Source organism: Oxyura jamaicensis, chromosome 3, assembly GCF_011077185.1.
Source record: "Oxyura jamaicensis isolate SHBP4307 breed ruddy duck chromosome 3, BPBGC_Ojam_1.0, whole genome shotgun sequence".
Classification (NCBI taxonomy): Eukaryota; Metazoa; Chordata; class Aves; order Anseriformes; family Anatidae; genus Oxyura; species Oxyura jamaicensis.
This window is the reverse complement of record NC_048895.1, coordinates 15,080,523-15,102,505: the sequence shown is the minus strand read 5'-3', so window position 1 is coordinate 15,102,505 and position 21,983 is coordinate 15,080,523. Positions and strand designations below refer to the sequence as shown.

The following is a 21,983-nucleotide window of genomic DNA, read 5'->3' as shown; positions in this document are numbered from 1 at the left end:
TATGAACAGTAGTCTCTAGAAAACTTTCATTTAAGCCTAATTTGTTTAAACAGTGTGTTAAAACATGTGTTTTGAGATACAGCAAATAGTCTTCCTCTCCTCTCAGAAACATTTCCCTAGTATAGAATTTCTCTATATACAGCAACCAGCCCTACCCAAGATTTCATTTCAAGGATCTGCTTCCAAAGTTATGTGCAGGTAGGAAGCTTCTCATCTCAAGGCTCATTAAATTAGGCCTTTCAAAAAATATAAGGTTTTACTTTCTTTTGAATTCAAAGTATTGAGCAACATTCTGTCCCTCTATTGCTCTAACATGGCAGAAAAAAAAGTATTAATTGGATTCTATTTTGTTGCTGACTCTCAAATGATCAGATAACAATATTTATTTTTCTGTTACTATTTCCACTGCTGTTTTCCAGTAGTCACTCCTATGGAGTTGAAAAATCCATGATTTCCATGTTTTCTTCTCTGTTGTCTTTAGCTTCAAGGCCAGTCTCTCTTCAGAATTTAACAGTGCTTTCAGTCTTTCATCTCTAACATGCTTGATTATTGTGTGTATCTTCATGATTTTCTTGTCGCTTGTGCGGAGGTGTCCAGAGAAGAGCACTGGTTTGGGATCAAAATGTGTAGGTGAATAATGCAGTGCATTGAAACCTGCCACAGGAAGACAGAAATCTGAGTCCCAGAGGGCCTCAAGGCTCATTTCACTGAAGTTATGGAAGCTTTGAAGACTTGCTTGGGCAAGACTTCTATTTCACATATTTGAAAGGCAGCTATCTGGGTCTCTAAGCATAGTCTTAGGGAAAACTGCAGAACAAATAACACTTCACCTTGTCTTTATTTGGGGTTACAGAGCTCTGTGGTCACAGTAATCCTCTGTCCACAATAACCTCTTTTACAGGTTGCCTTGCTATGCAATTTAACACCCTAATAAGCTACACATTTCAAGGTGTTCTAACACCAAACCGCTGCACAGTAGCCACTGCACGTTTTGTGGGCTTAAATGACTAGCTGCAGAAGCTAATTCATTGGGGAGTGAGTGGAGCAGGTGAGAAAAGGGTTTTCAGACTTTATAACTGATTTCATCTTTTATTTCCTTTTTGATATATATTTTATTGATCACTACTCTTGTTTGAAATCAGCTCCCTTGGTTTTCACAAGATGTGTGCATTGACTTCTGGATTAGATGCTTTCGCATCCAATATTTTGTTTCTTGCCTATTAAGTAGTTCTTACTATGTCCCTAACTACACATCTTATACTAGCTAAGACTTTTGTATTAACTAGTTTGCAGCTAGTTAATACAAAAGTCTTAGCTAGTATAAGCTAGTTTGCAGCCACAGAATGGCAACAATCCTTTTTTCTTGCTGCTTCTAGCAAAAGAAGGCCTTTTAATCACAAAATAAGTAAACTGTCAGAATGAAACATCCTAATCAGTCTGATCAGCATCCCAAATAACTTGCTTATAAATTCATTATGTACTTCTGAAGTAATGGGGGGTATGCCAAAAAAACTTAATTTCTTATTCTCCTCCTTTGCAAGATGAAAGGCTGAATTGTATGTTCAGTTGGTCTAGTGATCTATGGAAATCAACTTTAAACTGCTTAAGTATTATGTGTACATTTCTGTTTTCAACCTGAAATTTCCAGATTTCCTCCATCTCCCTTTTTGTTACCCCTTCCTGTGTAAATAGTACTTGCATACCACCTGGACTCAAAAGAAGGGGTTTTAGTGGCAGGTGAGCAGCTTTAATTTATAGGGTGAATAATGCTATCAGTATAGCTGAGGGTGGGGTTTGGCTCCATTTGACATTTTCCTTTCACCGTTTCCTTCTGCATGAACAAACATCAGCATGTTTCTGACCAACTTCCATTACTCTTACTCTTCTAGAGACATTGGTTTCCTCTCTCTCTTTCAGAGAAACAGCTTTTTATAAGCCAATTTATAACTTTTTTTTTTTAACCACTAGAGTCTCAACACTTTCCCTGCTCCAGACCTGTACAATACCTCTCTCAAACACACATATTATAGACAATGAAACTTCATTGGACTCCACTGTTGCCTCCATCATTTTATGGTATTTTTCATGCTTTCACACTACAAATTATTGTTCTTTGCCAGCTGCTGTCTTCGGTTCATATTCCACCTTTGTGTTCTTCTATTTTGTTCAACCTTCAAGTACCCTTAAATTGTCCCCATTTTCTACTATCACAAATTCATTCTATGGCACCAAAGAGCATCTACCACCTACTTGTTTGGCAATGTACAGTGTACATTGTTTAAACATGCCATTGTTGCTACCACTACGGTATAATATTTTCTGTTATCATGGCCCAGAGCAATTTATAAAAAAATGGTCTTACATGTGTTGCTCACAGTAACCTATTACAAACCTTTCCAGAAATCTGGGGATTTCTCCCCCATTCCCCTTGTGAATAATCAGCTATTCTTTGATATGTCAGCTGCTCATTTCTCCTCCAGTAGGACTGCTAGGGCCATCCCCTCTTTAATCTTCTATTCTACTGACCTGTTTTATCCTCTGAGCAAACAGATATGGCTCAAACTAAGTAACCTTTGAAAGTAACCTTTGAAAAGCCTCACAACTCTATAAAATGTGTGCTTATTTTAGCTTACATAGCAATGAGAAAACATGTTTTCAGCAGTCTGTTTCTTAAATCATCAAAGTCAAGAATAAACTGCTACAAACTACTACCAAAGTGTTTTGGATTTTTTCCAGGTTCAGAGTTACGTCCGTACGGAATGGGATCCACTCGATGCTAGCTTCAGCACCAAGGAGCCTTATCGGGTTCACATAGTCGAGCACTCCATCTCTGCAGACAAAGAGCCAATGGCAGACAGCTGCGTCTACGATTGTGTTAGGAACAAAATTCAGTGTGTGGCAGTCACCAGAATACCACTGCCATCAAAGGCCATCAGCTGCTGCAGAAATGTTACAGAAGACAAACTAGTCCTGGGTTGTGAAGATTCATCAGTAATTCTGTACGACGCCTACAACCAAGTGACTCTGTTAGCCCAAGCAAAACTATTGCCTGTGTTAATGACTTACCACCCTTCTGGAGCCATATTCGTGGTTGGCAGCTCTCAAGGGGAGCTGCAGCTTTTTGACACAGCACTGTCCCCAGTTAAAATTCAGCTGCTGGCAGAAGAGTTTTCACCTGAGGCAACTTTGCAATTCAGCAAACACTTTGACACGTCTAGCAGCCTTGTCCGGATCCACTGGGCGGCTGCTGAAGGTGCATCTCCCTCCACTGATGGCACAGATATCCATGATCTTTTGTTGGTTAGATTTGACAAAGGACCCTTAGGAGTACTTCGCTTTAAACTTGGTAAGTTACTGAGCACATTTATTGAACCTTAGGCTCTCGAGGAAACATTTGTGCCTCGCAGGTTTTTGGTAGCTTGAAAATATTCTCATTTTAGATATATGGTACCAAAGCACTGAAATCACACAATTCCAATGATGTCTGAAGATGTGAAACAAGGAGTCCATTACATTTCACAATTATTTAGTATCTGTTCTTGTGGAGTTTGACAGAGTAGGATCCTGATTTCTTGTATTAGGGTCCTGTTATGCTCCCTGCTACTCTAATAACGCATAACAATTTCTCATATTGAACATTATTTTCATCTGTAGTATGCAATTGTAAGAATTGTATTCATTCTCTAGTAATATATGAAACTTACCAAAATAAGCTAAATGTCATAATAGGATAGTAATGCTATCTCTTTCCTAAATGAATTATTGTTTTGTATGATGCAACTGTCTTTTCCATTACAATGTATATTTGTCCCAGTACTCTGTTATTTCTGACTTTAGTACATGAAGTTACACCATTTTTTTGCTTTAAGACTTCACACAAGAAGAAAAGTTTTCATAGCCATCAGAGAAGTTTGGTCTCTCAGTTAATTTACCAGTTGTGAATAAATGAAAAAGTAATAATACACAACTGAGAATTTATGTAGCACTTCTCATTTTAGATGTAAGGAGGCTTTAAGAGAGTAAAAGTGTAACTAACTCTTAATTTACAAACAGAATAACAAGACTGAAGGAAAGCTGAAAGGCTTTTTGAGAGTTACACAAGGAGTCAGTGCTTGAACTAACAATAAAACCCCTGTGGTTCATTATCAGTGAGAACCGTATTCATTCCATTCAAGTCAAGCAAGTTACAGGGGTGCAGACCCAGTGTGAGAGTGAAAAAAACAATCATGCTTAAATCTTCTGACTACCAACCCAGTGTTTCACCGTGGCAGACAGCCATTTCGAATATATTCATCCTGGAAAATTTCAACATTTTGCCCATTGTCTGTCCAAGAAAACAGAATTGCCTTTGTAGATCTTTACGGGAGGTTTTTATAACTATTTTGTGTAAAGCTCTTGAGATTAGGAAGAAACCCATTTTTTTAAAAACTAGTTGACAGTGAAGTATGAAACTCTACTTTTTTACTGTTTAAGTCATGAATGCGCTTTTATCTGTGCAAAATGTTGTCTAAAAGCAATGCAGACCTGAACATTTTAAAGTCTGATTTTACAAAACCTTAACTATATATGTCAGTGCAAAAAGATAAGTTATTATAATAGGATGTCACCAACAGAAGCATTGGACTGGTTTACAGTTACACAGTTTTAAACAGAGCTGAACCATATTGTTGCTGTTATCCAAAATTACTATTAAAGCAACTGTTTACAAATTCCCATTTATTTTGAGATAATTCAGCTGCATGGTGTTCAATGACAGGTTTAATAGTTGCAGAGCACCCCAGAACACTAATTAAAACAGCTATTTGATGTTTTTGTGCATGTTGGCCATTAAAAAAGCAACTCTAAATTACCTCTTACCTGTTAAGCAGAAGGCACTCTACCCACATCTACCTTGCTTTTCTTCAGTCCTCCCTTGTGGGGTTTACTCACAACAGCTTTCCAGAAAGCACAGCTTTCCCCTTGCTATCTTTAGCGCATTTATGTTCTTACGGAGGCAAGCAGGCTCTCAGTGCAGGGATTTAGAGGCCTTTCCTGCTAATTGCCAGCTTGTAAACTTAATTGGACTGTCTCCTTGGGCACCGTTCCTAAATCAATTAGGCAGTGAGTTGGCTGTCACCTCTTTTTCCCAAGTAGGTTGCCCGGAAGCGCACCACCCAAGAGAAGTCAAGCATCCAAATGGGAAGATGTTGACCTCTACAGCTGAAAGTTATCATGGTTGAAAATTCATTCTGTATAATTACTGTAAAATCTCTTCTAGGAAGAAGGCAAAGCCCTCCCTATCCATCTCTCCCTCCCTCCCTCCTCCTCTGTAGCCCACTGCGCAAAAACATGCTGTTCTCTATTGCATCCTGATTTTCAGCTTTACCACTCAGTTTTCCACGCTACCAAGGTAAAGCTGTGTTAAACAGTCAGCTCCTCTTCCCAACTTCAGCAGTTTTTAGATCTCCACTACTGAAGAAATAATGCAAATATAAATTATACTGAAAATTTAGGGGTCCATGACAGCAAAATCCAGGCACTCAGGACTGAAATCAAATCTCTAATTAACTCATGGCTATGCAGTGTAGCTCTTGTGCCTTGTGCAGCAGTAGAGCAATCAACACATAAGGCAGCCCAGCTAAGTAACTTCGGTCAACAGAATAGGTCAGAAGTGGATTGGAGGCTGTGAACACGCTTAAAATTTGGCTTCCCTTAAGGGGTACTGCTGAATCAGCACGTCTCACATTTGGCCTCTAATTTTGTGAATAGGGTAGAATTGCTGCTATAGTTTTTTGTTGGTTGGTTTTGGTTTTGGTTTTTCGGTTTTGTTTTTTTAAACATATTTTGCTGTTAATAGAATTACATACTAATACACAGAAAATTTTCAAGTCAATACTGTAGAGTTTCTGAATGTTTGTTTTTTGTATATGGTAATCAGCTACTTTTTTTTAGAATAAACTGTTCTTACTGGCACCTGAAACACCTCTGGTTTTGGTGTTCCAAAAAAAAAAAAAAAAAAAAAGATTTTTAAAGATTTTTGGATCCTACAGATATTGCATCATACATAGCATTTTCTTTCTTTAATTTCTTCATGCAAAGAAAGATCTCCCAAAAAATACAGTTGAAAACAAGCCATGTAATTGATGCTGAACTGCATATTTTTACTAAATCACAATGTATGTCTGGCACTCTAGGTAATGTCAGTTCTTTTGGATTCATGGAGTTCTAGTCCATTATTTTTATCAGTTATAAATTACATCAACATTATTTGAACTGTTTCCCATGAAAGTCTGTTACCTATGTCAATGAGAATAGGCAAATAAATTTCTAACTTCCAGCAGCCATTTTAAGATCTTGGACAAGATTTGTGCATCTTGTGTTGTGCTGTCTAGTTAGATTTATTTCAGGAAAAGATTCATGTTAAATTTACCCTCAAACATTAATGGCAAATATTTTTGGTGTTTAATGCCAAACTCATTTTTAAAAGCAATGCAGCTTCTTGTCATTGATGTCAACCCAGCCCTTGGATAACGCCAAAGTTGGTACTAGTGCCAGTGGTTCAGCGCTGCTGGCCTAGAAAGAAATTTTAAATATAATGCTATATTTAATTAGCATGCAAATAAGTATTTTCATCTTCACTTAGTGATTAATGTGAAGATTTCCCAACTTATATAGTGCTTTAAATACATGAAACGTTTAAGACAAATAAATTCTACTATAACAATTAGATGTTATCACAGATGTGCACTCATTAAACATAGCTATTACACAGTATAAAGTCCATAGACTTTAATATATGCAAATATTAAGTGAAATACAATAGACAAACATATCTTCTCTTTAATAATGCTACAAAATTAAATATTTCTCTATTACAAATGTGTATATATGTGTGTGTGTATGCATACAAGCTTTTTTCCCCCCCCAAAGCATCAGATCTGTATTTGCAAGTTCGAAGCAGGTTACCTCACCTCGAGCTATAGTCAGATGTTTTTCCTGCACTTTTTTCTCTCTATTTTTTATTTTCTGTCACAAACGATATTCACAACAACGTTTACAAAAATTCTGTGAGATCTCTTTTCTATATATCATGTCTGCTTTTCTTCGTTACCAGACTTTTTTTCTCAGCCATACTATGGCTCCAAAATTCATTTTGAAAATCAGCTTGTTCCCTTTCTCATCATAATTTTTTCCTTGAAATTAATTTTGACAAACACCATCAAATGTAGATTGAGATTTTTAATTTTATTTTTAATGTTTTTAATTAGTGAGAGGGAAACAGTAGGTTTGTTCTGGTCTCTTTCTGATATCTTGAGCTGTAGCAATAAATAATATGCTAGCGCAGTGATACAAAGCAAGAAAAAAGTGCCATGCAAGGCCTACGGTACATGATCATCTAGCTAATCAGAGACAAAAAAAAAACCTTACTCTCTGCAATTTTTCAGTCACCTTTTGTGTTCAAAAGCTGAGACCAGCAAGTCAAAAAATCTGTGAATCTGTTTTAATTAATACTTGCCAAAGACTGAATGCTGTAAATCATTCTCTCATGGAGTGGGCAATCTGTCACTCTTTTTTTTTTCTTTTTCTTTTTTTTTTTTTTCTGTTATGGCAAGCAACACTATGGTTTCATGTGTACAAGTTCAAAGGTTCCTAGTTGTTAATATCTTTCATGATATCTACATATCAGAAGAAATACCTCCCTTAGAGAATGCTGCCAGGTTAGAAGTTAGCTCTAGAGCAACTGCAATACAGCAAGTAGAAGAGTTCTTTGAGGTCTGAACCGCCGTAAACTTGTATACATTGGTAAGTCTGTGTGAGACTGATGCTATTTTTTTCTACTGTTGTCCAGCAGTATTCCTCTACAAGGAAGTGATGCTAGGAACAGGAATTTATTACCTCCCACACAACAGTAGCAGACTGAAAATAAGCTTTTTCTACCATGGTTAAAACAAACTTCATTACATTATGTTTACACTAGTGGATATTGGCCACATTCACCCTATCCTCCATGTGTTATGTTCACTGATGGTTATTCTTTGCTGTCCAAAGCACCCTAAATCTAAATAAACCAAGATAATAAGGAGCTATATCACAAAAATTTGCTAGTGAAAATCATTAACTTAAACTTTCTGATTTTAACCAACACCATTTTTTTTTTAACTGTGCTGAAAAGTAGTCAGCTATTGTTTTACACTACTCATAACACAGTCTTTGGTTTTAATATTTCCTATAAAAGGTGTGATCACAAGAGGACAGCTGGGCCTTGTAGAAATCATCCACCAATACATTTGTTATGATGAGATACACGAGGCAATTAATGTCCTGAACACCATGAACTGGAACACGATGGGTCGTCAGTGTTACATATGCTTGAGTGCCATTGTCAATCACCTTCTTAAACAAAAGCTTACACCAGACAGAGAAGGTAAGGGACTGATTATATTTTTAATGTGTTTTTGTGTAGTCTTTGTAATTCTTGTGTGGATTACAGTGATATATTTATTTACTTTATAAAGAAGACAATAAAGATAATCCAGACAATCGTTTGATCATGGTACTCCGTAATTAAATGCCATATGTAGAGAAATAATTTCAATAAAGTCTAGATCAATGTGTTGATTCCATCCTAGTTCACATTTCTATCAATGGTGAAAGTAAAATAATGCATATTTTAGCATATATAGGATAGGCATGAGTTAATATGTATAGCACTATTTTATATGTGTTATAGCTTTATTACATTATAAATTTGGCTTAATTCAGGCTAGTGTTAGTTAATATAGGCTTCAAATGTTTGTTTTATAATCATACTGAGACAGCACTGGCTTAAGGAGGGACATTTGCCTGTAAGAGGGACAAGAGATTTTTGTATGGTTTGTAAGGTGCTTATGAAGGGTCATTCTTTCACTACAAGATCCAAAAGCTTTGAATACACTATCCTCTGCTGCCTCCTTTAGGATTACAGCTTTTGTCCTCACTGTAATCTTCTGGCCCCCTGCAGTAGTAGCTGGGGTCCCTCACAAGAAATGATGAATTTTAGGCTCAGCCTCGTCTCTGCCGAAGCCTGGTGTCATGCCTTCCTCTTGATTTGCTGTGTATCTTGAAACTCAATACACTTCAAGATTTGAAGTGCCTTGATTTAGTGGAGGTGTTATCCTCCAGTCTAGCAGGCAGACAGCTGGGGACCAGGCATCTTTTGTGGCAAGAAAGAATACTTAGGGTTCTGGTGCGTTTGATGATAGAAAAACTCCAAGGTGTCCTACGTTGCTGCCAAACCATCAGCTATCACATTTTGGGGGATCTGATTAAAAAATCTCTGCATTGCAAATATAGTATATCAATTCTAAATAAAACATGCTTTTAAAAGAACCTATAAAAAAAAAGAAAAAAAAAAAAAAAGCTGATTTTAACACTCTTGTAAAAAAATGCACATTATAGATAGATGTCTGTGTGTTTCCCCCCATGCAGCTTCCTAACGCTGTTTACAGCAGACAGAATTTTATTCTGTCCAGGAGTTATTCTACATGAAGCTAACAAATTTGGCATAGTAATTTGTTTTCTTTTTTTATTAGCAAAAACCCAGTGAGGCCTTTTATTTATAGCGATGTGGCAGTTATCTTTGAGATCTTTATTCTGCCTTCAACATCAAGCTGGGCTATCTAATGAATGTATAACTGTGCTAGTAGTTGCTCATATTCCGTGTAGGTTGGAATATTTCTGAAGTACAAAACATGCTGTCACGAAAACAGCAATGGCAAGAGCGTACGGCTTGTTTTCGCAAGGTACCGCTGTATTCAATTTAATCTAAATTGACTGCTGCTTTGAAAGAAAATACCTTTAAAGTTCAGCTTATCTTACTGTCTAGATTTAAGATAACACAAAACCTAATTTACTAACAGTTTGCCTGTGCTCCTAACACAGTACTATTAGCACATTTAGTGCAATCAAGCCTAATAAAATAAAACCTAACTATGCTCGGAAATAAAGAACCTTTATCACTAAATACAGAAATGGCTAGTTCAAACAAACGCTAATAACAGAAAGTCAATGAGATTTTTGTCTACCTAATGAGACAATAGGTTGGTTGTATTTTGTTTTTCAAGCCCCCACAAAATTCTGATGAGCAGCAGCGATTTGCACATCCACCTTGAAAGGAGAACCTGTGCTGGTGTAGCAAATTCTCCCTGTGCCTTCAGAGTGAGCAAGACTCCTGTCAGTCATTTTGTTTGGACTATGTGACTTTTGCATGTGTTGACTGTCAAGCAGAAGTCATATAGCGTAAATATTATTGATCATTAAATTTCTTCTCAGCTCAGCATGTGGGACACACGCATGGCTAGTGTGTATTTTCCTGTATTGCTTGTAATTTTGTATTAAAAACATGTAGCAAAATGGCTCAGAGCTAGGGCTGTGGAGTACACCAGTCAGAAAGTATTTAAAGCGAAGACAACTTCTGTAACAAAAGGGCTTTATTTTATTGATTACAAGGGAGGTTATTCTGTCTCCAACCACTACACGCTGTAGGAGAGCCAAACCCTTAGGGTTTCTAGACCCTTTTATTTAAAGTTTGTAAAGAACTATTGGCTGAAGGAGGTTCCTTAGACCTCAAGGCCATCACAAGAAAGGTTCTGTCACCTGCTGACCTAACACATAAGAATAATCCCTGAAAAACTGAAGTTCATTGTTGTCTGCCTAAGAGGACTAAGAAAATTTGAGCTAACAGAGTTGATCTCTACTGGACAAACGTGTTCAAACTGTATGTTTCTTATGAGTCACCTTTAATTGTATGCTTCTGGTGAGAACTAGATGTGTTATAAACTTTTTCATCTTTTTGACAGCTTTTGTTGCTCAAAGTCATTGTCAGGTCTACCTCAAAGTGAAAGTTTATATGCACATTTGTGTTTGTACAAGCTGTCATATTTTAATTTCATCTGTCCTACAACAACATCACATTGCATCAGTGTATGAGGAATTTGACTGACTGCAAACATGAGCAACGTGTTGTAGTTGAAACAGTTTCACTTGTTTCATTGCTGCTGTGTTTGAACTCTACAGCACAGCTTGAGGCAAGCCTTGGAACCTTTTATGCTCCAACAAGACCCCTCTTGGATACAACCGTGCTAGAGTACAGGGACCCCATCAGCAGATACGCAAGAAGGTTCTTCCACCACCTGCTCAGGTGAATGACAGTTTCAACTTCTATCAACTCAAAATTAATTGCATATTTCAATAACTACCTACTTTAATGTGGTTAACATTTTCCAAGAGGACCACCCCTGAAAAAAATGCATTCATTGTTAGTTTGTTTAACTTGCAGTTCGTTCCTTTCAACTACGGTATTGCAGATAAAATGTTATTCAGAGCTCTTCTATCATCAATACACATAAAATGATTCACTCTTTCCCTTTTAGTGTGATAGAAAAAAGATACCATGCATCTGAGAGATTTATATTCACCAACTGCTTGCAGGTTAACTATTGAAACAGCTTACAAACTTGGAGAAAATCTTGAGTTTAAATAGATGCTAAATTGCAAATGACCAGTATCATCCAAGATGTTTTTGGTTTTGCGCCCTTGAAATCTGCTCATTTGGTTATTGTCGCCCTCAGAGTGACATTTTCTAGTCACTTTTGGTACAATTTAAGGTCTGGAAGTCTTCACCATTAAAATACAAGAAAATGAAATGTTGCTTTCATCTGTAAATCATATGATGTTAGAAAATTCATAATACCAAATTCAGCTAGAATTTATATTACATTGATATATGGCTATATTTGTGTAATACATTAACAGCCAAAATTTCAATCTGTTGTAAGTATCAATATAAGCAGTTCAACCTGTTCATGTGTTCAGCCACAAATACAACTGAAGCATTCCCTCTGATAATTATCCAGTCAGTGAAAAGAAAGAGAAATTATCTTCTGAATGATAACCTAAATGTTTGTAATGACTTGTTGAGGACATGCTGAGGAGACTTGCAACATGCCCTTTTTGTGTTCCATCCAGACTCTATACGTTGTCCACATATGCAAAGTGAGGAACTGCAAGCTTCTTTGATGGTACAGTGTGTGCTTCTTTGATGGTACAGTGTGTGCTTCTTACAAATCTAAAAGAGAAATAATTTATACTGTCTTCTAAATTTTGAGACTGAACAGGATCACCTTTCTGCTAAACGGGCCCGTACCAATGGGGTAATTATTCTAAGCAGAAGAATGCGCCAAATATCTGCATAATATGTACCAGCTTTTACAACAAGTTTTCTTGATAGATTTGGCCACAGTACAGGGTACAAGCTCTGCTTTTGCCTTTCTCCTAGAAACCAGACGGCAAGATCTGTTGCTGCAGTGGCCAACTGTAATGGCTGTGGGCCAGTTGCCTGCAGAGGACAGATGCGGAAAGAATGCCTCAGAGATTGCTGAGAGGTGTAATAGCTATAGCGCTCTTACATCTGCTAGAGAAAGGTGTATTCCCTCTGACTCAGGATTTGCTTCCAAATGCTAGCAGGCATGCAGAGGCATGGGGCCCTGGCTGAGCTTTCAGCCCTTGGGGCTGCTGAACACAGCTGAAACACTGACTCAATCCCCCTAGCAAACATGAAGCTTCAGTGTCAGAACGCTGCCTGGACAGCATGGGACACAGATGGGAGGGGTGCAGGAGGGTCTCCCCACGTGTTTTACCTCTGCTATAAAGCGGCCCTTGAACAGTCTACTGTTGTGGCAGTTTCTTGAAAGAAATGAATGTTGTTTTTCTGTTTCCCTATTGTCAAAGGGATTTGTATTCAACTGAATCAAAGTGATAGGATCATGTGGTTGCTGCAGAACAGATGGTAATGCTTAAAGCTTATCTGAGAAGACATAATCTAAGTACAAAATGAAATGTTCAAAAATGGGAGATTTATCTGATAGAAAGCAAGGAAATGATGTCCAGAGCTGATCTTTATTGTATTAAAGTGGCTGTGCCTTAATTGCTGTTTATTTCCTTTTAGATGTTAAGTGACTAGAATGATTTGAATGTAGGCTAAAAAGTAAGTGCTACGGATTTGCTGGAGGAATGGTAAACTGGCTGGATGTTCTGGGTGAGAGAAAGCCATCTAGGCATGCTGCAATGTCTGGGAGAATCACAGTGAGGCACAAAGCTCACTAATTCGTCCAGGCATGCAGAAGTTGCAGCCTTTGCTGTTACATCCCTCTGTAAGCAGCCAGCAAGGGAAGCCACTTCTGCAAACCTGCTTTTATGAATGTGGGTTCAAAACAGGAAGAAAAGTCTGCTCTTGCCTTTTTGGATCAACCTATTATACCCATCAGGTACTTGAAATGGAATAGTCTTCCCACTACCTGTTTGTCAGAGATGACGACTTTATCTTGATGTCAGGAAGGCTGCATTTAAAGTCAGTTTTATGCTGTCCGTCTCAACCCTTGTTATTTGATTCATTCTTTTTTATTATTATTTTTTATTTTTTTACCCTGTTTCATTTAGCACTAAATACTTGCAGGCTAGTTACAAACAGTTGATGAATCTCTCCACAGTGGATTTGTGCTTCCACAGATGCGTAAACAGGAGCAAAGAAAATAAAAGCAAGAATACTTAAATGCAAATGCACCATAAACTGTCAATGCCAACTTGACACAGCACTAGGGTATGTTTGTTACTCTCTTGTGAGCATGAGAAGAAAAAGCAAACTAGTCACTTTTTTCCCTATTGCAACAAGAAGCAGAGGAAACATAGTGCTTGCAGTGCATGCACTGTGAGTATGGCTGATATTCAAAAAATATTCCCTGGAATACAGTAGGGACTTCTGCAATTCCTTTGGGCTTCAGAGAAAGTAAGAAGCATATGCACAAGGGGCAAATGTAGATGACAGTGAGCTGAAAGACACTGGGAGCCAGAAATTCAAACGTAGGGTAGGGAGAGTGAGGAATGTGGCTTAGAAGCATAAGTGAAAAACAAGGAAATGAGGGCAAAGGACTAAAGAGAGGGATAGGGACATGCAGAGTAATGCAAAAGGGTAGAGTGGGAGTACAGAGCAAAAAACAGACAACAGTGTAGGATGTGTGTGGCGGGCTATAGAGGAGACTAGAAGCATAAGGGGTGGACAGAGAAGGGCGGAGTCTTTCATGCAAGATTAAAACATTAAAAAGCTTAAATGTTTCTAGATCTACATCTGAAAAATGTTCATATAAACAAAATTCTTCACCCCCCCCCGGCTGCCCCCCCCCCCCCCCCCCAGCTTTCCTTTGAATGCCCCACCAATCTGCCTTAAGCCTTTTCTAGAAGGACCCACTCTTGGGAGAGAAATATTAATTCATTCTACATGCTGAGACAATCTTTGACCTGCCTGCTTAGTCTGCCAAAAAGGTGCCAGTTATTGTTGTACTTTTTAAGATGTGAGTGTCTGTGTTTACTAGAATTGAGAAATGCAGTCACCTTTTTAGAAGGGCTATCCTCACCTTGTAATAATCATGTGCCAATGATTTTAATCTTTACTGCAGGCAGAAAGGTTTTATATCCAGTTGCACCTAACTGGAGACATCCATTTTCACATTATCAGTGAGATTATAGGCTAAGTATTTTTCTACCATCAAAAAGATCAGTTTCCAGAAAAAAAAATAGTGTTGTGATGGTAGGTTCCCTCATTTAGGTATTGGGCACTTTAGAAAGAAGGTGTACTGTAACAACACAGCTGTATTGCAAGTATGGGTTAGAAAATGGTGCAGCAAACTGAACGGGCCAAGAAACAATGAGGGCACAACTGAAATGTATTGCATTTAGAAGGAAGGAAAGCATCTTGCACTGTATTTAACAGAGCCACGTTATTTGTATGTTTCATTACAAAAGCTAAGTTTTTCCATTTGTAATCTGTGCAGCACCTTCAAGTTTCCACTAAAGTAGAGGCACAGAGTTTTGCAGGTATATGCCCTGAATAAAGAATATGGAATACCTCCAAAAACAGGCGTTCGGTATACAAAATTAAAATTAAAGGCCTCTTAATTATATGCCAGGGCTCCATTACAACAGTATTTATGGAATGAATAATTATTTTCACTTTAAATTCTTATCTATAATTAAAAAATACAGGAACTGAATTGCAAGTATAAAAATATATCTTAGGTGTTCCTTGCCACTTGAGCAGCACTCCTGTATTTTATTATGATGTCACTACTTATAATAATATAATGCATTATATCATTATGTAAAATGTTGAGCAGAGGCGGCTTTATTAGGCAGCCTTGGGGAGCTGTAACCTCCTTGCCCCCACCCTTTTGTTGAGCACTGCCTACGAAGTGTATTTGTGTAATGGGGGAGTGGCTGCACAACCTCCTGCCTCTGGATAACAGCCTCATCTAGCCGTGCACAGAACATGGAATGGGATGGAATAGTTTTTCACTCGTTAACTACGGCATCGCTGACTCATGGCTTTGCTTCCCTCTGATCAAGCATTCGTAAATTGGACTTGTCATATTTTCTAAGGCATGAAATTATCTTGTTTGTTTGACACACTCAAGCACAAACACGCGCCTGCTCTATTTCATTGAAACTTTTCTCTCCTTCTCAGAAAGACAGTGAGGAAGAAGCATGGCATGAGCTGGAAGCGAAGGTAGGGTTGGAAAGTGAAGTCTGAAATACATCTGAGGAGCTGTGGAATTAGAATGCAGGCCCAGCTCCGTGCTTCTGCTGTGCCCTTTCCTCCTTTGTAGTTCTCTTCTTGTGCTTCTGAATGCACAATTTAAGGATCTTTTGTTTTGTTTTGTTTTGTTTGCTGTGGAAAAACACTAAGATTCAGAACTATGTGGACCTTCCCATCTGGTAATTCCATTATCCATCCCCCTTCTACCAGCTCCGAGTACAAATACGTTTCCCTACGAAGCAAAGCTCTGTTTTAAATACCAGGACAGTTTGTTTGCCTCTTTCAAGAGAAAAGCACAGCTCTTACCACATCCACTCAGAGAGTTTTGAATGGATTCACAGTATTCTGCTTTGCACAAGTCCAAAAATGAAAACTATGTATTTTTGCTGTTACTGTTTTTATGCTTCACTCCAGAAGTGTCGTGTACTTTCCAGTGTCCAGTGTAAGATTCTGTTGGTTTAAAGCAAAGAATTTAGACATGTGTTAGGCAGAACATTCATGAAGTAGTACAAATTTACACACAGAGCTTGAGCAAGGTCTTTTTTAAATACAAACTGGTAAAGGAGATGAGAAAGTAGGTGATCCTTAGCATCAGGGGAGATCTGTTTCCAGCCAGCACGGTTTCTTATCAATCACTTCACTATCTGAGAGTTGTGAAGTGTACTGCTATGCAGCCTGACATGATTCCTTGACACAGTTACCACTTACCTCCAAGACGACCTTTGAAAAGCTAAAATAAAGCTCATTCACCCTGCAGCGACATCACTTATGCAGTTCTAACTAACCCTTGGTAAGCAGGTTCTTGTATCGCTACAGTGCGGTCTGCAGAGTAGACATGCACCGTGACTATTCCATCCTAAACAGGACCCTAAATCAAAGGTGAGAAAATGCCTCAACACCATAATAGTTCCCAATCCGATTTGCTCCCAACTGTATGGAACTAAGGGACAAAGTGAGCAAAGAGCTTTTATGATCCTTTTAAAGAGCACCCTAAAAGTAGAATCTATAATTATATTGGTACATAGTGTGTCACAAAATACGTATAAACATTAATGATGACATGGCTCAGGACTGAGAATGTCTTTTATATTCATAAGGTAACCTATTAGGCATTAAATTATGCCTTCAGATAAAATGACCGCTGATGTCAGTCAGGTTCTCTATGGTGGCCACATGAACAGAATTCATCTCTACAGGAGTAAGTTCAGTAGCAGCATTCTGACTAAAGTAGCACCTTCTGGAGAGGACTTTGAAGAGTCATTTTTTGTCATCTTGTAAGAACGATCAAAACCAAAGGTTTTCATATAGCCATGGCACTGATAAATGAGAATTTCAATTGCTGTGATGGAACTGCACATGAAAAGATCCCCTGGTCATGCTTCTTGACCTGTTTTAGAAACAAGAAATAAAGGCACCTATTCAATGGAACTAGATTATTTTTTCATTTAAAGAGATATTTAAATCTCAGGAAAAGTTTAGAATGTCTTTGCTTCAGTCCTATATTGCTAATGAGTTTTTTCTTAAACAAGCTCTGCAACAGGTTTCAATTTCAGGCAGGTGCTTTGATGCCACAGGAGTAGTTCCAGGATTTAATTCTCTAGTGATGATCATAATGTACGAAATACTGAGCAAAATATTAGGAAAAAAAAAATAGAGGAAATAACACAACATTAATGCTTGAGAATAAAATCACATTAAGATAAAGCACAAGAAGTCTCTGACAGAGATTTGGGCAAGTTTTTCTGCAGAACCTGATGGGAGACATTACTTGAAGCGTGGGAAAGATGTCCCCTCCCACACACTTAGGGCAGTCCCAGAGCTGCTCTGCTGTGGTACAACTTCCCACAGCCACCGATGTCTGGCTGCTTGGTGGTCCAGAGTCCCATACCTCCTCCAGTTCTCTGCTACGTCTCCACCTGTGGGACCACACATTTAAAGAGGAAAATGGAATAGCCATGCCAGACTAATGTTCTTTGTGTCGAGGCTATCCCCCCTATGCTGGTTAATCTTTGATATTAGTACTTTTAGAAGCCGAGCCCAAATGGAAACCATTGTTGTGTTGTGTTGTGCTATGTAACTGATAATCTGCCCTCAGAAAGTCATGTTTCCTTCTGTATCAGCTGTGCAAATCCAAAGAACTTTGGGCATACATCAAGTGCAGAAACAGCACAAAAATATACCATATTCATGGACAAAACCAGGAGAAAAAGTTCTTAACATATCTTCATATTTAAGCTGCTATGGTAAGTCAGTCAGCTTTCCTTTGCGTGTCATCAGGTACTCCCTACTTGTCAACTTTACCTAGTCACTATTGATGTCTCCTTCTGGAGTGGCCACCTCAGGGCCTCGATACGGCTACTCGGGAGGACAAACTTTTTCATAACCAGCACCCCCCATGGGCAGCTGTTCCTGCTCATGGGCTACAGCTCTGGCCCAGAGTCTGCTCCTGTGAGGGCTCTCCATAGCCTCCTTTGGGCCATATGCCATCCACCTGGGATCTCCACAGGCTTCAGGGGGACAAGCTGTGCCACCAGGGTCCTCTTCATGGGCAGCAGGGGAACTTCTACTCCAGAGCCTGGAGCACCTCCTCCTCCTCTTTCCTCACTGACCTTGGTGTCTTTGGTATTCTTTCTCTCACATTTTCTCACCTCTTTCTCCCAGCTGCTGTTGCACAGTGTTTTTTTCACTTTCTTAAACTTGCTCCCCAAGGGCCACAACCAGTGTTGCTCATTGGTTTAGACTTGGCCAGCAGTGGGTCCCTTTTGGAGCTGGCTGGAACTGGCTTCTAACATGGGGCAGCTTCCAGGCTCTTCTCACAGAGGCCATCTCTGCAGCCCCCTGCTACCAAAACCTTGCCATGTAAACCCAATGCATGTCTTTACCAAGATACTTTTGCTCCATTAATTTTCAGAATCTTCCTGGGCCCTTCCATCACACCTCACTTTCCTGCATGTGGGCCATCTGACAGTTTTGTCATGAGCGCCATTCATCAGATCAGAACAGAACAGGACTTGGCAATCTGTAATCTGTTATGTACAAAAATAGTCTGGTTTATTCCTTAAAAGAGATTAAATTTTCTGACTTTTCTCCCTTTCTATCCAGTGTCCTCCAGGAAGAGCTAACAGGTCAGGCAGCCCTAGGCTTCCTGTCTTCAAATGAAGAGCTCCCTTCTGTGGTTCTTCACAGCTGAAAAGCCTGTTAAGGGAAGGTTGCGATAAGTAAAATTTAGAACAAGTCAGCAATAGTAAATTGTCCAATAACTGGATATAATGTCTTGGGGTTGCACCTCACCTCTCCTGACTTAATAATGTAGAAATTAGATGTCCTACACATTCATCTGGGCTGCCTCTGCAGTTAGTAGTAGGATGTGGGCACCCAAAGGATGAGTAATCCCATTGAAGAGAGATGTCTATGATAAGTGTGAAGAATCAAATGTCAGTGCCTATCCCTATCAATTAACTATAAAGGGAACGTATCTGATTAGCTTAAATTAGCCATGTAAAAATGAGCCGTTTGAAGATAAATTGGATGATTTGCACTGTAAATGGCTAGCTCCTATATCCCATTATTACTGTCCAGTTAACAGAAAGATCTTAGGTGCTCAAATATAGTTTCTGACTAGCAAACATATTTGAAGAAAGGTTTACAGAAAGACATAAAAATCAGATAGACATAAAAGACCTCTTAAGAAATCCCCTTTTGTCTAGTTGACCAGGATACGAGAGGATGGGGGCACTTCTTAGTTTGCACTGTTAAGTGTTGAAATATCAGTAAAATGGGTTACAATCTAGGTAGATAAGCAATAATATATGAGCAACACTAGATAAAATTATTTCAGAATTTCTAAAGGCTATCAAGCATAAAATAGCTTCGCTACATCCTGTGGTGTGTAACCTCTTATTTCAAATGATGTTAGCACCTAAAGACAAGAATATGGGAAATATCATCTGTTTTAAAAATACATTCTGGAGAGACCTGAAGAACTATAGTCCTGTAAGTCTAGCCTCTGTATCAGTCAAATTAGTAGAAACTAATATTTTAATAAGATGATGAACATGTAAACATGTACCCGGGGAGAGTCAGCAGTATTGTCAAATCATGTCTCATAAAACTCTGGATTCTTTGATATCAGTAGTGATGGACAGTAAAGGATATCCTGCTGCTATTGAGGAAAGTTCGACCACAGAAGACGTTTTTGGAAGGTATCTCACCAAAATGTCTTAAAGAAACTAAGCTGCCATAGGATAAGAGGGAAGATCCCCTTTTGCAGATTTTAGAAGGTAAGAAACAGTAAAAGATCGGTTATCTCGCTGAGTGGAGGTTACCAAATTGTAACTACAGCAGATATATACTCATAAGTAATGTGGAAAAGGAGCAGATAGTGAGGTGCCAGCATTTGCTAATGACACTAAATCATTCAGATGAGTAAAGATAAAGACCTTCTGTGAAGAACAGCAAAAGGACTTCACAGGACTCAGTGACGTAATGTCAAAATTGATAATAAAGTTCAATGTAAGTAAATCCAAAGTGAAGCAGGTGGCTGGGTGTGATTCAACTTCATGTATAAAATGGTGGAGTCTGAGCTCACAATTATTCAGGAAGAAGAATTTGGTCGTATAACTGGTAGTCAGTTCAGTGCTCAGCACAAGTACAAAAATGCATTGAATGCCAGGAATTGTTAGAAAAGGAACAAAAAAAAAAAAAAAAAAAAAACAACGAAGTTCAGTTCACCAGAATTGTGAATATTGTTTGTGGTTTTGGAGTCCCATGATCTGTAAAAGGATATAGTAGTACTCAAAAAGCTTTATGAAGGACAGCTGGGATGATTAAAGGCATGAAACAGCTTTAGTGAAAGGAATGACTAAGTAGAGTAGAACTCCTCAACCTATAGAAGAGGCAACTGAGACAGAGATCTATTAAATCATGTATTAGGGAGAAAGAGGACGGTAAATGACTGTTTGTTGCTTCTTCTAATACAAAAGCTAGGGGTCATCAAGCAAAGCTAGCACGTGGCAGGTTCAAAATAAAGTGATTCTTTACGTAGCATATAATTAAAATATGAAGATTCTTACCACAGGATGTTGTGGATGATAGAATTGTATATGAGTTCAAAGGGAAGATTGAGGGAAGAGAAATTCACTGAGGAATACCAGCATAGAAACCACCTCTGGCTCAGCAAATCCCTGAACCACAAATTGCTAGAGACTAAGAGACTACCTAGGAAAGCATCACCATATGCTTGCCCTATTGTTATATTCTTTCCTAGGTGCCCAGCTATTGGTAAGATGTTAGGTTAGATGTACCTTTGGTCTGAGCTAACAGCCATTCATACATTTGACGTTCTTACATGTGATAACCTGCAGCAAAAGCATAAAGCGCTCATTAGTTTTGTATTTGTTCCCCCCAAGATGTGCCAAAATTCACCTGACAAAACTTCTAAAGACTATTGGCTGTAATGGAGTTGTTATGTGTGGAGATTGTATGGGCATTACCACTGCATTATTTTAATATCAACAAAGAAGCTTGCTAGTGACAAACCTAAGCAGTATAAGTATACTGTAATGGAAATATAATTCAACAAGTGATTCAAAATATGGCCCTGCACCATGATTTTGTGATTAGATGTTTATCTTCAGGCAGCCAGTTTTTAGAAAATATTGAGCTAATATATTTTCTCTGAGAAGTCTTAGCTCTAAAAAACTGCATTTTATCCAATGTCAAGCATGAGGGAGAATTGGCCCTATACCTCATGGAAAGTCAAGGAGGAAAAGAGTCTGTCCATGTTAACTGTAATACCAAATTTCTATCTGCCCCACTTTGAAATTGCAGAGATATCACGTGTATACAATAGGGGTTTATAATAGAGGCAGCAACTCATCCTTAACCATAGTGATGATACTGGGCCTCAGTTATAGAGCTGTCTTTAGTGTGTAGACATGCTGATATGTTTGCTCAATAAAATACAGCTTTCAAGACATACAGTTAAGTTTACATGATCACCAGCGTGAGAGGGATAAAGCTGGAACAGAAGAATAGCAAGAAGAGAATTAATGCAATAAAGGCTAGGATTTAACAGACAGGGTTGAGTAAAATAAATGTGAAACAACAGGTGTCATTGAATCTTATCAGCATTATTAATTAACTTCTGTTTTTAGCCTTGGGTACTTTGGAATAGTATGTTGGCGTGTGTCTGTATTTAAAGATAAAGATAGGCTGTTGAGAAATTTCTGAGTAGTAAGAGATTGGGGGAATGGAGAGATTTGGGGAGAGGGGCTGTCTGGGTTGGTGTTAGATGCAGTTTAGAGGAACCCAAATAAAAAGTCTATAATAAAATTGCAGTGTATGGAAATACTGCTATGGCAACAAAATATTTTCTCTT

At 38.4% G+C, this 21,983-nt stretch overlaps 1 protein-coding gene across 3 annotated transcripts in view; it reads left to right on the top strand.

The window, feature by feature from the left end:
* Positions 1 to 21,983, top strand: part of WDPCP (WD repeat containing planar cell polarity effector) — a 148,151-nt gene that overhangs the window by 73,911 nt on the left and 52,257 nt on the right. For all 3 annotated transcript variants that reach the window (XM_035322065.1, XM_035322064.1, XM_035322066.1), the window contains exons 12-14: positions 2,737 to 3,346; positions 8,216 to 8,404; positions 11,035 to 11,158. In XM_035322065.1, coding sequence (XP_035177956.1) covers positions 2,737 to 3,346; positions 8,216 to 8,404; positions 11,035 to 11,158 — 923 coding nt within the window. The remainder of the gene's footprint in view (positions 1 to 2,736; positions 3,347 to 8,215; positions 8,405 to 11,034; positions 11,159 to 21,983) is intronic.